Below are 16,306 nucleotides of genomic sequence, written 5' to 3'. Positions count from 1 at the left end.
AGGGGCTCTCCCAGGCTCCAGGCTGTGGTCTTGAGCACCACAACTGGGCAACTCATGCCCTGAGCTCATTGTGGGTCTGAGTGGTGGGAGTGCCCTAGTAAGCAGAGCAAGGCCCAGTGTGGTCTCTCAGGGGAACCATGCCGGGCTTATGCAGCCCCACCTAATACTGACCTTGGTCAGATGATTCTCCAGTCCCTAATCTTGGCGTGGGGACAGCACCAAACACCTCCAGGACTGTCATCATCACCTTTCTGGATGATAAGGGCCAGTGGTCAGTAATGAGTGGCCAGCTGGGCTCTCTGAGTTGACCACTTCTGTCCCTTGGGCTGTTCAACCTGAGATGTAGGCTAGGAATCTGTGATTACCTGGCCAGGCTAATAATCCTGGATCAACGTTTTCCATGTGATTTGTTTTCCACTGAGTGGTCAGCAAGTCCTCCCTGAGTCCTTTCCTGTGTCCCTGTCAGTTACCCTCACTGTCCTCTTTTCCTTCTATCTCTACGCCAAGACTCTCAGATTCCCACGTGTTAATTAGTGTTGGGGGCCTTTCTCTTCAGTTCCAAATGAGCAGCACAGGCAGTTGGTACAGTGAGGAGTGAGAAAGGGGAGGTCTCCCTGGACTGGAGCCGTCAAGGAGGGCTTCCTGGAGGAAGGGGAAACAGCCTTTGAGGGAAGGGGCAGGGAGATTGCATTAGCCAGAGACCCTCCGGTGGGTGCCTGTCTGGTTCCAGGTGGAATTCTATCCCTGGATCAGGGTAACCTTTTGTTCTCACTCTCTCCTTTGGAAGGCTTTATTGCCAACCTGTCAGTGCAGCGACAGTTCTTTCCCACTGATGAAGATGAAACAGGAGCCGCCAAGGCCTTGATGAGACTTCAGGACACATACAAACTGGACCCAGACACAATATCCAAAGGCGAGCTTCCAGGTAACTCACCACTCCATGCAAAGCCTGTCCAGCCTGTGTGTCTGCTGTGGTGTATGGACAAGGATGGAGCCACTGCTGACTCATGGTCTCTACGCTCAGGCTCACCATGACCTCTGGCTGTAGTTCTTTCTTGGGTTTCCAGTTGGTGTCAGTCCTCTATTCCCATGACAACTGCCTCCCCTCAGCCCCTGCCCCACCACCTCCCTCCAGTATTAGCCCAGGCCTGTCCTCTCTCAGCTCAGAGAATGCCGAGGTTGCTGCTCAGGACCTCCTTGGTCTCCGTCCCCAGGGCACCACTCAGGTCTGCATCCACACCCACTTCTATTCCCCACCCTCCGATTTCATCTTGCCTAAGACTGATCTCTGGATTCATTGCCCCATGTCCTGTGTGCCCTCAGTTACAGTCTCTGCCCCTGTTCATTCTGTGTCCACCTCTCTGGACTCTTCTCCACATGCTCTGTTCTTGCTTATCTAACAAACCACTCCCTCAGGATCCAAGGCCCTTTTGAGTCTCTGCTGCTGACTGATCTCTTCTCCCTCCTGGCTAGGCAGGTGGAGAGTCATCCACACTCTTTCTCTACTTCCTTGGTTCCTATGTCCTCTTGAACACGCAAAGTCTGGCATCTTTCCCCCCCATTGGCCAATCCTGCCCCTGCAAGGTCACCAGTGGCCACTTGGCTGGTAAAGCCAGTAGACAGGTTTCAGGCAGAATGTTCTTTAGCTTTTCAGCAGCATTTGGCACACTGATTGCCCCATTCTTCCTGATAGTTTCCCCTTCTTTGAATGCTGGGGCACTGATCTTGGCTGTTTCTCTTTTGGCTCCTCTCATTTTTTTATAGGCCCCTTTTCAATTCGGTTGTCTGCCTCAGTATGTTTATAAGAAGACGTGTTGGGGTTTGGGGGCTATTAAAGGCCAATAAACCCAGGGATTCAGTTAGACTCCATTAGACCTTGGATGCCACCTCACCCGTGGGGACCCTGTAGGAGGCACAGCAGAGGGAATCACGGTGAGGGGGAGGGATGCACTGTGTTGCCGGCTGGTCAGGGCCTGGAGCCTTGGTACTGAGGAGTCCGGTGAGCCAACAGGAAGGAGTGTAGACTTCTCCTTTATCCTCACTCAGTCAGATTTTGGACCAAGCCAGGCCACGAGGCCAGAGAGAGAAGGTGGCTTGGGGCACCTGCAGGATATTTTCACCCTGTAGCTGTGAGGATGGTTGGTGGGAAGAGAGAGCCAGGCATTGACCTTTTACATTCAGTTAACAGACCCGTGCATATCCTGGAGGGGAAGTGAGGGGTGGATGGGAGTTGTTCCCCAGGATGCGACCCCTACCTGGTGTCTCCCTAAGCACCTTCTCCAAGTGAGCCCAGCCATTTCCATCACTTGAGGTATCACCTGTACATGGATGACATCCAGATCTGTGTTCCCTGTAAGGGCTTGTCTTCTGAGCTTTCAACCAGTGCAGGCAAATGGCTGTGGGACATCTCTACTTGGATGTTCCTTGGGCTCCTTAAAATTCACGTGTCCCAAACTGAAATCCTCATCCCTTTTTGAACTGTCTACTGTCTTTCCTCCTTACATCAGCAAAAAGCACTCCATCCACTGGCTGCTCTGGATTCTACCTCCCTACAATGTCTTTTGTACTTGGAGGCCCTGACTCCAGCCTCATGGTCACTTCTTTCTCAACTGGATTATTGAAATATTATTCTAATTTATTGTATACCTCCAGCTCACTCCTTAAAATCATCGTCCATGTGGTCTTAAGCACATATCTTTTTACATGAGTTCCTGATCACGGTGCTTAACTTTTAGGGCTAAACCAAATTCCTCTTAATGTGTGGTTTTTGTGGTCCTGTGTGGTACTATCTCCCTGGCTTCCTTGTCTGTTGTACTAAGCTTTGCCACTGCTCAGCTTCTTTGTTCATCCCACAACCTCTGCAGGAATACCTTTACCCCCTTCAGCTGGGTTTCATCACATGGGATTGCCCTTCAGCTATCAGCTCTGCTGGCATTCTCCAGGGAGCACTCTCTAGGGAGCAGACTTTCCAGTTGGCTTCTGGGAAGGATGCTGAGTGTCTGGGAGCCATTCTTGACATTCTTGGTATCTGTGAGACATGTTGATAATAGCTACTGATTATTACCACTCTGGGGAATCATAGGAGACACTTTCATATGTCGTCTTGTTGAATTCTTGGCGCAAGTCCTCTAAAACTGATGGTATTATCTCTATTTAGAGGTAAGGGACTAAGAATCAGAGGGGCTACGTAACTTGTCCATAGTCACACCATTGTGGGGTGCCATAGTTAGGCCCACACAGACCCTGTTTTGTCCAGCTCACTCAGCTGTGTTATACTGCCTCCATCAGTGTTCAGTCCCTCGGCCTACAGAGCCAGAGATCTGTGGAGGTACGTGGAGAGTGAACAGGGACTCAAGGACCTCCCCACCCCAATCTGTGGTCTGCCTACTAACTCTGTCTTGTGTTTACTCTCCCCATTTTCCTGTCCCACATTGTCTGTTCCTGAGCCATCATGGCGAGCAACCCTTGGTCTCTGAAGCAGCCAACACATTGCATCAGGGGTTTCATCCTGGACATCTTGGACATCAGGCAGCAAGAGCCTGCTTTGAGGCAACTCTTCCATGTCAGCCATGCCTAGGCTGCTCTTGATGGGGTTGTAGGGAAACTCCCTTGCTTTCCAGGGAGGGTCACAGCCTAAACCCTGCATCTCCCCATAGCTTACACACCACATCTCCTTTTTGACTTGAAACTCTCTTCATGGTCACTTTCCAGCGCTGAGCCAACAGCAGATGACCTGTGGTCACAGGACCTGCTGAATTGATCTTCACCAAGGGCCCCACCACCTAGTGGTCAAATCTGGCACTGCAGTCTTATCTCTTGGTCTCCCTTGGCATCTGCCACATCACTCCTGCTTCTGTTTCCTTCTCAGTGTAATTCACTCTGTCCTTTCTGTATAGGTGGTCTCTGGGGCCCTGGCCTCAGCCACCTTCTCTACTCTTTCCTGACACTATTTCTGGAAGCGATTATCTTCATCCATGGCTTTACCTGCCACCTAAGTTCTGTTTTTTTATATTTAACTTATTTTTCTGACTTCCAGTCTCAAATGGCCAGCTGCCGCATAGACATCTGCCATGTGGCTCACAGGGCCTTTATACTTTCCTGAACACTATTCCTTGGGCTTCCTTGGCTCTTCCGTAACAAAGGACCCTTCCCACTTGGGGAGTCTGAAGTTAGGAGGTAGGCTGTGCACCCCAGCCCGAGGCAGGGCCAGCCTGGCTGTGCTTTCCGTACTAATGGCCCTTGGAGGTGTGTGGTCTGAAATTCTGGTGGGGCTCTGCTGGGCTGATGCCCCCCACCCAGGGACCCGGGCTCCCTCAATGGGGGAATCTTTCTCCCTAACCCAGAGGCTCTTTGAGCCTGACTATTTGCCTCTCCTGCTGCAGGAACCAAGTATCAGGCAGTGCTGAGTGTGGACGACTGCTTTGGGATGGGCCGCTCGGCCTACAATGAAGGAGACTATTACCACACAGTGCTGTGGATGGAACAGGTGCTGAAGCAGCTTGATGCAGGGGAGGAGGCCACCACATCCAAGGCCCAGGTGCTGGACTATCTGAGCTATGCCGTCTTCCAGTTGGGTGACCTGCACCGTGCCCTGGAGCTCACCCGCAGACTGCTCTCCCTTGGTAAGGAGGTTCTAGGGGAAGGTCGGATGCAGAGGGGGAGGTAGCAGGGGAACTGGTCACCCTGCTGGCCACTACCTGACTGCTCTCCAGGAACTGAGCCAGTCTGACCTGCCGCCTAGCCACTGACTAATGCTTTGCTGCTTTCAGGCCCAGTTCAGCTGCCAGCTAGCTCTTTACCCACTGTAGTTCTGGCTTAGCCCTTGCCCAATCACTGATGGATACACTCAGGCCTATGGCACCCGTGGCCCTACACATGGATTCCTAGTCCATTTCTAAATAGAAATCCAGTGCTTCAGTGCATCTGCTGCTATGTAGGGTGGAGCCTATACTGCGTCCGGAATAGCTTGAGAGGCAAGCTGTATTTCAGGGTTGCTGCAGTGACAGTGACTTGACCTGTTAGAGCCCTGAGGTCTAACTGGTGGACTTGCCATGGCTTTGGTGATTTCAGTTGTCCTGTGGGGTTAGACTGAAGGGGATCAAAAGCACTGTGTCTTAAGAACCCATTTGTTCCACCTCTTACTAATATATGGGATATCATAGTCTGAGATTTCACAGACCAGCAAAGACTTCCTTTCACTGCTCCTTTTCATGGGCTTTGGGTCTGAGACCAGCTAGTGTGAATGTCTGTAAGACGGATGTGGGAAGAGAGCTTCTTTGGACTCTGTAGTGTTAGTAAGAGCCTTGTACAGGGAGTCAGGACACCTGGATTCCTCTTCTGAATAACCTAACCTTAATCTCTAACATCTTTGGGCCGCAGTTTCCTCATCTGAGGGGTAGCACAGAATCCTGCCAAGCTTGCTCCTTCTTGTTGTGAGGCCCACAGGACAAAGCTGTGGGAATGTCATGTGGCCTTTCTTGCCGCCGGTGTTTCAGCCTGCCTTCTAGCTGTGGCCAGCATGTGATGTCACCAGTAGTGGATGTACTCTAGGGGACGGCTGTAACTAGCACACAGCCAAGTGGGGAGGAGGAGGCAGAACTCTGACCTGCTTCTCTGGACCTGTGTCCTTGGGACTTCCAGGGAGTCCGGAGGAGAGCCGCGTTGGTGGCTAAGCGTCCCCTGCGCCCCGCTCTTGTTGCTCCTTTCTCATCTCTGACCAGAGTAGGGAGAACCTCTGTTGGCCTTTCCTCTACGACCAGTGAACTGTGCTTAGGTGCTGTGGAAGGCAGAATGCTGCGTGCGAGTGAGCTGCTGGGAGAGAAAACCACTTACAGAATAATTTCTCTAAATGATCTAACAGATGTTTGTGGTTTCCTTTTGCTTCTTCTTTGCTTTTTCTAGACCCAAGCCATGAACGAGCTGGAGGGAATCTGCGCTACTTTGAACGGTTGTTGGAGGAAGAAAGAGAAAAAATGTTATTGAATCACACAGAAGCTGAGCTAGCACCCCAGGAAGGCATATATGAGAGGCCTGTGGACTACCTGCCCGAGAGGGATATCTACGAGAGCCTCTGTCGTGGGGAGGGTGTCAAACTGGTGAGACACGTGGATGGGTCAGGGCCCAGGCTGTGGACCTAGACTTTGGCTCTGGACACGCAGATCTGAGGAAGATGTTCCTCTGTCTGTAGGTAGTTTTCTCAATTCTTGGTAGCATCTGCTGAGGCTGACACGTGGGTGTGCTCTGAGGTATAGGACAGGAGACTTGTCTTCCCTGATGTCCCAGGCAGAGTTTCAATCCTCTAAGTTATTACTGAGCTCCCCTCACCACCCCAACAGGGCAGCTTCTACTTGACTCACTATTCTGAAGAAAGCCATGAGTGTGGATGTGCCTTGGGCCTCCCCTGAAGTCATGATCTCTAGCAAAGACCAGGCAGTTGCTAGAGTTTGGTGTGGGGTATCACTGGCCTTTGAGAGCCCTTGGACCCCAGTGCTTCCTCAAGGAGGCTCAGGTGTGAGACAATCTCTCGGTCTTCTCCATGCCCATGTCTGCTTGGCTCCCACTGGCTCCTCTGTCTAGAAAGACTTCTCCCTGGCCCTAGCCCTCCTGACCTACTCACATCTCTGTGAGAGGGACCAGGGATTACACCCTGCTACAGGACTTGTCAACATGAGGTATTCTTGGGAGGGAAGAAACATTGCATGATTTGTGGGGTATCATTTCATGCCAGTCAAACTGAGGGGCTTTTGTTTTCTTCTCTGGTGAGGCGGGAGGGAGCGGCTGCTGGACATGGGGTGTGTGGTCTGCAGCCAGCTAGCCTCGGACTGAGGGTTAGGACTCACTCAGTTCAGGGCTTGTTGCTTTGTGCTCCCCAGACACCCCGAAGGCAGAAGAGGCTTTTCTGTAGGTACCACCATGGCAACGGGACGCCACAGCTGCTCATCGCCCCTTTCAAAGAGGAGGATGAGTGGGACAGTCCACACATCGTCAGGTACTACGATGTCATGTCTGACGAGGAAATCGAGAGGATCAAGGAAATTGCAAAACCCAAAGTAGGTGTCTCTGCAGTTCCTTCTTGGGCCACTCACTCCTGGTACCATGGGGCAGTTTAGTTGCTTACCCGGCTGGCCTTTGCTTATGTCTTGCATGAGTCCACTGTTGGGTACTAAGGTACTACAGACTCAATTTGACCTTGAGCGTTCATAGTCCAGTGGGGGAAGAAAATTGAGGGAACCAGTATGGACAGACAAGGGCTGTGATAGAAGGGCACACTGGAAGCAGGGCAGGCCCACAGTGAGAAGTGTCACCTCACCTCACTGTGTTGGGGGCTGGTGTGTGGGCTAGTTTTTAGGAAGTTATGCCTTGGGGCACTGCCAAGCTGGGTCCTGTGGGTCTCCTGATTAGGATTGCAAAGAAGTGATTGACTTGGAGGAGCACGAACATCTCTACAGTATTGAGTCTTCTCATCCAAGAGCACTCTGGGTCTCTCTATTTATTCATATCTTTAAAATTGTTCTTCACCTAAGCCCTGCACTTTTCTTGTTAAATTTATTCCTAGGCAGTGTTTTTTTTTTTTTGTTATTGTAACTTCATAAAAAACTGTTTCTTTCGTCATTATGTTTTTACTGGTTACATTATTAAATTAGTTTACTATTATATACTAAACTATTGATTGTAAAAATATATTTCATAGTAATAGCTAATGTTTACTGAGTTGAGAAGTGTGGCAGGCCCTGGTTTTTTTTTTTGGTAAATTTATTTATTTTATTTTATTTTTGGCTGCGTTGGGTCTTCGTTGCTGTGTGCGGGCTTTCTCTAGTTGTGGTGAGCGGGGTCTACTCTTTTGAGGTGCACGGTCTTCTCATTGCAGTGGCTTCTCTTGCTGTGGAGCACGGGCTCTAGGCACGTGGGCTCAGTAGTTGTGGCACATGGGCTCAGTAGTTGTGGCTCACGGGCTCTAGAGCACAGGCTCAGTAGTTGTGGCACACGGGCTTAGTTGCTCCGCGGCATGTGGGATCTTCCCGGACCAGGGCTCAAACCCGTGTCCCCTGCATTGGCAGGCGGATTCTTAAGCACTGCACCACCAGGGAAGTCCTGGCAGGCCCTCTTCTAAGTCCTTAACATATGTTAACTGCTATGTCTATTTAGCAGGCTCTGTCATCATCTTCATTTTACCTGCAAGGAAACAGACATGGTGCAGATCACAGCTACTTGTTGAACTCACTTTATTCTTCATTTGGATTTTAGCTAATTATCTTGGGTTGTCCAGATAGTATTAGCATCTGCAAATAAGAAAAATTTTGTTTTCTCCATCCTAATAGTTATAGTTCTTTTGTTTTTGTTGTCTTCTTGAACTGCCCAGAGCTTCTAGAGCATTTTTACAATAGGAATCTTTGTCTTGTTCCTGAATTTCATGGAAATTCTTTTGGTATTTCATTGCTAAGTATGCAGTTGGCTGTTGGTTTTGTATATATTCATCATGTTATAAAATTATTCTTCTATTTCTAGTTCATAAAAGATTTTTCCTTTTTGACATCTTTCAAAGAGAACTACTTTCTGCCATATCCCCATCCTTCTCCTATCACTGGTGATTAGAAGGGAGGATTTAGCTGGAGATCCTCTATTGCTCTGCTCCTAATAGAATTGTAGAGGCCAGGAGGCCCAGCACTCCTGGAGAGATCTAAAATAGGTTCCTATCCTAGGCCCTGGACTGTATCTTGGAACAGCCTTGGCTTGAGATACTAGGACATCTACGGCTCAGAGTCAGTTCTTAGTGTCATTGATGTCACTGGGGGACGGTCTAGCCAGTGTGTGTGGGGAATGGGGACCAGAGACACCTCGCCCCCTGCCCCCCAGCTTCCATTCCCTGGACCAGCTCCAGATTCCTCCAGGAAAGAAAGCTGCTTTCTTGGCTGTCAGGTGAGAGAGGCACTGTTGTGCCATAACCTCCTGAGAGAGTTCTCCCTTGTCTCTCCGACCAAAGCACTAAAACATCTCTGTGTGTGTGTGCGTTGATGTTGGGTGCATGTGTGCACATGGGTGTGGCTGGGCAGTGTGGGCAGGGAGGAGCGTGTTGGGAAAATTTGTCTTTGAACAGAAGCCATGTGAAGAGCCAAACATGTTGGCTATTACAAGCTGACCTCTCCTTTCCGGAGCCTGTGAGGGACAGATGCTATGCTGGCTTTGAAGTAGGGCCCATGAGCTTAACTTGTCCTGTGGGGAATGCCTGGCAGCTGCCTGTGAGTCTCTGGTCTGCTTTCAAAATAGCCCTGTCTATCCCTGGGAGCAGAGCCCCAGCTGCCCAGAGCCTCCCTGTGGGTGTCAGGCCAGTGCTGCGGCTCACATGTTTGGATGGGGTCTAGCTGCAGCTGCAGTTGTCATCAGGAAAGAACCGTAGATACGATCTCAGGGAAGCTCTCTGCTCTGGGTGCAGTGCCATCTTACCAGAATGTGCTGCAGCAGCTCGTGTCCAGGTTGGTTGATCTCACCTCCTGGCCAGTCTTCTAGTCCATCCACCCCCTCCATCCGTTCTGCCACCTCTTGCCCTGACCTCTCCCTTACATCCTCACTGGCCTCCTTAGCCAGCCCTCCATGATGTCTCCACAGTGATCCTTCTTACATTCAGATTGTGGTGTCCCTCCCCTGCATAAAGCCTTCCCTGCTTCTCATTGGTCATAGGTTGCATCCAGCCCAACCCCCACTTGCCTCCTCAGCCTATTCTCATCTCTTTGCTCTGAGTTCTAACCCACAGTCATAGTGCCACATCCATTTTCACCTCTGGACGTCTGCATCGCTGTTCTTTCCCTGTTCCTGTAATGTTCTCCCACCCTGCTAACTCCTACTTACCCTTCAGATCTCAGCTAGGTGGTCCCCCCGTAGGAAACCATTCTTGACCCTGTAGACTGAGCTCCCACAGACATTGAGCTTCCCCTCTCCCAGCACCTACCATGCTGTGCTGTGATTACCCAGCTAGTTTTCTGCCTTCCCCACTTGACTGAGTTGTATGAGGGCAGCGGCCATGTCTTAGTCACCCAGCAGTGCCAGGCACATAGTAAGCACTCATTAGGACAGTCCACAGCCGAAGCACTGGGGTCTGGCTCCAGGCAGCAGGTCCTTCCTGGGAGTATCACTGCACCAGTCTGTGGAGACTGGGGGGGATATGAGGTAGGTGAGGTGGGCTGTGTGTGTGCGTGTGTGTGTGTGTGTGTGTGTGTGTGTATATGAGTGAGTATGTGGAGGTGGCTTCCAGGCAGCAGTTTACTTATTGCACCTTGTAGATTCCTTTCCTATTCTATCATCTGACCTTGCAGGCCTCCCAAGGTAGTGAAAACTGTGCCTTCTTTTTTTGTTCCTTGCAGCAGTGGGAGGCCAGCGTGGGCTGGTGCAGTAGGAGAGTGTTTGGGTAGGTTTCCGGGCAGAGAAGGCCGCTGAGGTTCCCAAGGACAGTGTAGTTGACCACGTTGAGAGGAGCATGCAAGATTGAGGCTCAGGGATGGCAACACAGTCTGAGTGTGGTAGGAGCAGCCAGGTGCAGGAAGGTGTGGTGGGTGGGCCTGGTGAGAAAGGGGCTGTCCAGGCAGATGGGCAGATGGACAAAGCAGACTCCATAGGCATAATTCTGCAGACAGCATGGACCTGGCAGGGAGCAGGGGCAGGCAGCAGCCAAGCAGGGTAGTGGCCAGGGTCTGATAGAGCAGGAATTTGGATTCCCCAGACCACTGCCCTGGCCTGGCTTGCAGGATCATGGGGCCTTGGCTAGAGCCACTGACTGCAGAGCTCCTTCCCGCACTGGCCTGATTGACAGATCAGGTCCCAGTCTCTCCAAGAAAAAAATACTCAAGGCAAAGAATGATAAGTCTGCCCTTCCTTCCTGCCTTCCAGCTTGCACGAGCCACTGTTCGTGATCCCAAGACAGGTGTTCTCACTGTTGCCAGCTACAGAGTTTCCAAAAGGTTAGCAAAGGTGATGGTGGTGGCGGGGTGGCTGCTCAAGCCCCAACTCCTGGGCCTCCCAGTTCCTATTGAAGGGAGGGTGGCTTGGCTTGTCCTCCCTGCTGGCACTTCCCCTACATGGAGCACTCACCCCGTGCTGCCTGTTAGTGCTGGCCCTGATGCTGGGGAGAGAGTGCAGAACCTCATCGAAACCTGCCTTCCCCACCTTCCTTTCTCTCCCTCTTGTTTTGGCTTAGCTCCTGGCTGGAGGAGGAGGATGACCCTGTTGTGGCTCGGGTGAATCTTCGGATGCAGCACATCACAGGCCTAACAGTAAAGACTGCAGAATTGTTGCAGGTATGGCTTGTTTCTGGCAGCCCTGGAGTTGGGAAGGGAGTATTTCTAGCTAGATGTTCTTCCAGGGTGCTCAGGGCCAGACATAGGGAGGCTTGCCCAGTAAACTGTAGGACTGCAGAATGCTATGAGTATGGAGTGGCCTCGTGTTGGGAAGCCAGAATTAAGTATGCCCACTGGCATTCAACAATTAGCATTGAACAAATGTCAACTGAATGTCTTTTGTGTGCCCAAGTATCATACTCAGAGCTAGGGATCATTGGTGGGCATGGCAGCCCCATTTATGTCTTCTTGACTACAGAAGCTGAAATCCTGAGTTGTTTCAGGGACACCTCTAAGAGCTATAAATATCTTCATAGGTCATGGTTCTGAGTCATAGTCAAATGCACTTGGAGGTAAAGTGTTCTGTAATACATTGGCAGCATTGAGAGGCCTGGACTGGTTGGCTGGTGAAGGTGGAATGCTCCTTTCTAAGTACCCCCTTGGGACCCTGGCCTCCTGTTTTTTGTTTCAGAGGTGATTGTGAAGAAACATGGTAGCACCATGCTGAAAATTTTGGGTAAAGCTGCTACTAATGTGTTGTCTGTTCTGTTGAGTTCAAATCAGTACTGGCCACACTCCCTTCTGAACATCCCAACTTCTGGGTTCTGCTGTAAAATGACAATCTGAGACACTGCCAGAGAAGTTTCAGTGGCATTTTTCTTGAGCCCCCTGGATCTGTCTGTTTGGCCAGAGTTCCCGTGTATTTAAGAATATCACACTTTACCTGATCAACCATGGCTCTTCAGTAGAATACTGAACTGAGATCACTTGGAGAAGATTCTCTGAACTTTTGCCTGGACACATACAAGCAAATCAGCACTCATTTCCGGCCCCCCTCCCCCATAGCTGTGTCAGCAATCAGAACCAATTTTGAAGGTCATCCTTATGAATTTATGTGAAGTCCACCAGAGTTTTTAAAAACATGCTGATTATCTTACAGTCCTGTGAAATTTTAATATAATTTTTTCATTTCAACTCAACTTAGTGTTGAGTTTGTAAGCCTAATTTTTGGGTAAGTTCTGCAGACAAGCACATCAAGAGAAGACTTCTGCCACATCTCCCACTTTCCTCTTACGTGTGAGAACACCACCATTTCAAGAGCGATAGGGGCTCTCCATGCCCTGGGTGCATCCCTGTTGGCGTAGTTGTGATTCATATCTTCCTGGAGCAGCTTTGTTGTTGTTAAGACATCTACCACTGCATATCAGAGCCAGTGTTAGGACTGCTGTGGCCCTTACTGAGCATGATGTTCTTCTTGGTTGCTGATTCTGTACCCTGGACCAAGAGGCTGAAAAGAGTATACAGGACCTGTGCCCCTGTTGCTCTCCTGGCTGCACCCTCTGAACCCTATCTCACACGCAACCCCAGAAGACAGCAGCTTCGTGCTTGGACTGGCTTCTCTGCCACAACCCTGGCTTCATCTTAACTGATATCTTGTCATGTTGTAACTCAATTGATGAATGGGATCTGAATGCCGCAACTCCAGTGGAGGGGCTTTTGTGGTCAGGGCTCTTCTGGAAGAAGACCACAGCTGCCAGGAGGTTGAGACACCATTTTTGTTTGCTTTCATTCTCTAGGAACTGTCTTGGCATTTTCTTTGCCAGCCAGCATTGTTGAAACATTTGATCCTACATGGTCTGAGGATAGGAACCTGGGTTTCAGTACCTGTCTGTGCTCATTCCACATTCCACGCAGTGTGATACATGCCTAGGCACCAGCAACAGCCTTCTCACCAGGGTCCCTACAGGCTTCTGGAAATGAACTGGTTTTTATGCTATATATTGACACTCTATCATCTGAAGTTGATGTGTTTGCTATAGATTATTTGGAAGAAAGGGTAAAAGAGGCTTTCTTTTGAATTGGATGAGGGCCTAAGAGTGGAAGAGATGCTACATTGCCAGAATTCTTGAAGATTGAAGACACTTCTGACTAGATGTGTCAGCCTCACCAAATAAGTGATTTCTAACCATTTTTTCCCCTTCATTCTGACCTCAGTATCATGAATACCCACATTTTTCAAAGGACTGATTCTTCTACTTTTGTAACAAATGAATACCTCCTCCCAGGAATCAGTTTTGATTGTTATTAAAGGTATGGGTCTGTGGCCCGGAGTTTTCCCAGATGGTGATTCTGAAGGCTGCACATCCAGAAGTTCCCGTGACACTTGTACTATTTGGGGACAGTATTAAAATAGTATAGGTATAATAGCTTTAGCACCATGATCAAATGTGATTCCCAAAACTGTTAAAAGATGAGCCAGCTGTTAACAATACAGCTTCTTTCATTATCCCCAGGTAGTGAAAGTTTAAGCACTCCATCCAACAAGTGGGAGTGTTGGAAAATGCAGTCATACCCTGCTGCTCCAACAACAGGCAGCAACTGAATTTTCCTGAGTGCACTGGCAAATTGATCACAGTCATGTTTACAATTTTCTTCAAGTTCTCGACTATAGTGGATCCAAAGAAAAAGCATTTGTAATGTCACTTCATCAACTGCTCTAGAACTTCCCTGCTTAGATGAACCTCCAGGCTTAGGGTCACCTGCTGACCTTGCACTAGGCCTCCTTGCACTGTTGATAGGATTTCTAGCTATTTTTGGTGTGGGAATCTTTTTTTTTTTTTAATTGTTAAAAAAATAAATTTATGTATTTTTGGCCTCGTTGGGTCTTCGTTGCTGGGTGCGGGCTTTTTCTCTAGTTGCTGCAAGCAGGGGCTACTCTTGGTTGCGGTGCACGGGCTTCTCATTGCGGTGGCTTCTCTTGTTGCGGAGCACGGGGTCTAGGCGCACGGGCTCAGTAGTTGTGGCGCGTGGGCTTAGTTGTTCCACGGCATGTGGGATCTTCCCTGACCAGGGCTCAAACCTGTGTCCCCTGCATTGGCAGGTGGATTCTTAACCACTGCACCGCCAGGGAAGCCCCTGGTGTGGGAAACTTGAAGGCTAAAGCAGTATATGACAGCATATTTTCTCACTGATTCTGATTCTTCATATCAACATTTTAATTTTTTTGGACACGGAAAAATCATGCTGCCAAAAATCCACATTTCATCACATTTGATAAATACTGTTTTTCACTCCAAGAGGAGGATTTTCTCTCTTGTAAAGCTCACCCTTCCTCTCTCTCCCTCATGTCCATGGGTCGCCATTATTGCCAGTTTTGCAGCATCTTTCACCTGTTAGAATTGCCAAAACGGATATACAAAATCAATTTTCTGAGGACTAATATTTGAACTCCAAAGGTGTGTATGGTTTCATTAAGATACAGTAGCCAAGTGTTCCCAGATGGACATTGGTGGTACCATTTGGTACATCAGCTTTCATGTCAGATTCTGTATTTTGTCTTGAACTTCATCTCTCATCTAGCTACTGAAGCTAAAATAACCATTGTGATTTAGGACTTATATTGTGCTGATAAGCTGTTCATAAAAGCATTTATGATTTCTAATCCAATTAGTGGCACCTGAGGTGGCTCAGGCCCTATTCCAGGTCCAGGCTTCCACTGGGGGCACTGAGGTAGAGCAGCAGTTTTGGTCCCCCTGCAGCCAGCCGCCCACTCCCTGCTGCTTCACTTGGATGCAGAATTACTCTGTGCAGTGTACCACTGTGAGATGGAGTGGGATTTGTTTGTCCTATTCAGACTGACCAAGAAGAGCTTCTGGGGCATGGTGACAGAGGTGGCAGGAGCACTGCCAGGCACTGAGTAGCTTCCAAACTAGTATTAAAAAAAACCCCAATCCTGAGTTTGTTGTTGGCATTCTTCTGGATTACCATCTCATTATCTTCCAAATAATCAGGGCCCAGGCCAGGGCCTGCCTCAAGGAGGGCTCCCTCTGCTGCTGCCCTGAAGGGCTGGAGCTTCTCCACAGTGGTCATCTGCAGCTTGCCCATCTTTTCCTTTTTGGGAAACCACATTTGTGCTGCACCCTTCCTCTTGAACACAGCTGTAGACCTTTTTGCAACATTTGTTCTGCCCGTACTGGCAGGGGATAGTTACGCTCCTTAGAGAGGTTGCTCTTGGGGATCTGGTTGTTACCTAGGGAGATGGGCTGCTTCAGGGTGGTTCATGCTGCTAACAGTCCAATGCTGTTATTTCCCACCAGGTTGCTAATTATGGAATGGGAGGACAATACGAACCACACTTTGACTTCTCTAGGGTAAGGCCCAAATCACAGGTGCTTTCAAGGGCTCTGCTGTAGCTGGTTTGAGAAGGCTGGAGCTTTTAGGAGCACTGTGGCCTTCACATCAGGCCCCCCCTGCCTCACCAGGGCCCCCTCTTAGTTGCTGGAGAAGCCCAAGTCCAGAGCCAAGTGCAGCCCAGCTGTTTCCCCTGTGAGGTCAGGAGTAGTCCCCCTGGCCCAAGCCTGCCATTCTTTGCCCTGACTCTAAAGCAGAGGACCTCACTAGGTCTCTGTGAAAGCTGTTCCTGCCCCCTCTCCCCCATGCCTGGCCAGGGTTTCCTTTGCAGCCTTGGCCCCTGGTCCAGGCCAATATATGGAACACATACTTAGTACCTTCCCTTGACCTTTTTGGCCCCAGTCCTGTGGGTGGTGGGTGAAGTCAGTTGCAAACTCGGGTGAAAGTTGTTGTCTATTGCAGCGACCTTTTGACAGCGGCCTCAAAACGGAGGGAAATAGGTTAGCGACGTTTCTTAACTATGTAAGTATTGGGTACAGGCCCACTGTTTACTCTCACTTAATTTTATAGAAGGATGAGCAAGATGCTTTCAAGCGTTTAGGGACGGGGAATCGTGTGGCCACGTTCTTAAACTACGTGAGTATGACGCGTGCAGTGTATGGGCCTTAAGGGGAGCCTGGGTCCAGAGTGCTCTCTTATATCCACTCCTGTCAGAGCTGATACCACCAGCTGTTGCTTGATGGCTGGGCCCTTCTGGCCCTCAGCACCCTTCTTGGCTGGAGTAGAGAGTTGCCCTTTGTTCCCATTTGTGTGCTTCCCCCAACCCCTGTGACTTTTACATCCCTGGCTCC

At 49.7% G+C, this 16,306-nt stretch overlaps 1 protein-coding gene across 3 annotated transcripts in view; it reads left to right on the top strand.

Moving 5' to 3' along the window:
- Positions 1-16,306, top strand: part of P4HA2 (prolyl 4-hydroxylase subunit alpha 2) — a 41,118-nt gene that overhangs the window by 12,333 nt on the left and 12,479 nt on the right. The window contains exons 6-13 of one of the 3 annotated variants that reach the window (XM_065873327.1): positions 788-925; positions 4,383-4,622; positions 5,902-6,095; positions 6,873-7,049; positions 10,879-10,949; positions 11,186-11,285; positions 15,422-15,475; positions 15,918-15,977. In XM_065873327.1, the coding sequence (XP_065729399.1) occupies positions 788-925; positions 4,383-4,622; positions 5,902-6,095; positions 6,873-7,049; positions 10,879-10,949; positions 11,186-11,285; positions 15,422-15,475; positions 15,918-15,977 (1,034 nt within the window). Of the gene's footprint in view, positions 1-787; positions 926-4,382; positions 4,623-5,901; positions 6,096-6,872; positions 7,050-10,878; positions 10,950-11,185; positions 11,286-15,421; positions 15,476-15,917; positions 15,978-16,025; positions 16,092-16,306 lie in introns of all 3 variants that reach the window. The other 2 variants (XM_065873326.1, XM_065873328.1) reach the window with 2 other exon arrangements.

Source organism: Phocoena phocoena, chromosome 3 (genome assembly GCF_963924675.1).
Source record: "Phocoena phocoena chromosome 3, mPhoPho1.1, whole genome shotgun sequence".
In the NCBI taxonomy this organism is placed as follows: domain Eukaryota; kingdom Metazoa; phylum Chordata; class Mammalia; order Artiodactyla; family Phocoenidae; genus Phocoena; species Phocoena phocoena.
This window is presented reverse-complemented; position numbering and strand designations above follow the sequence as displayed.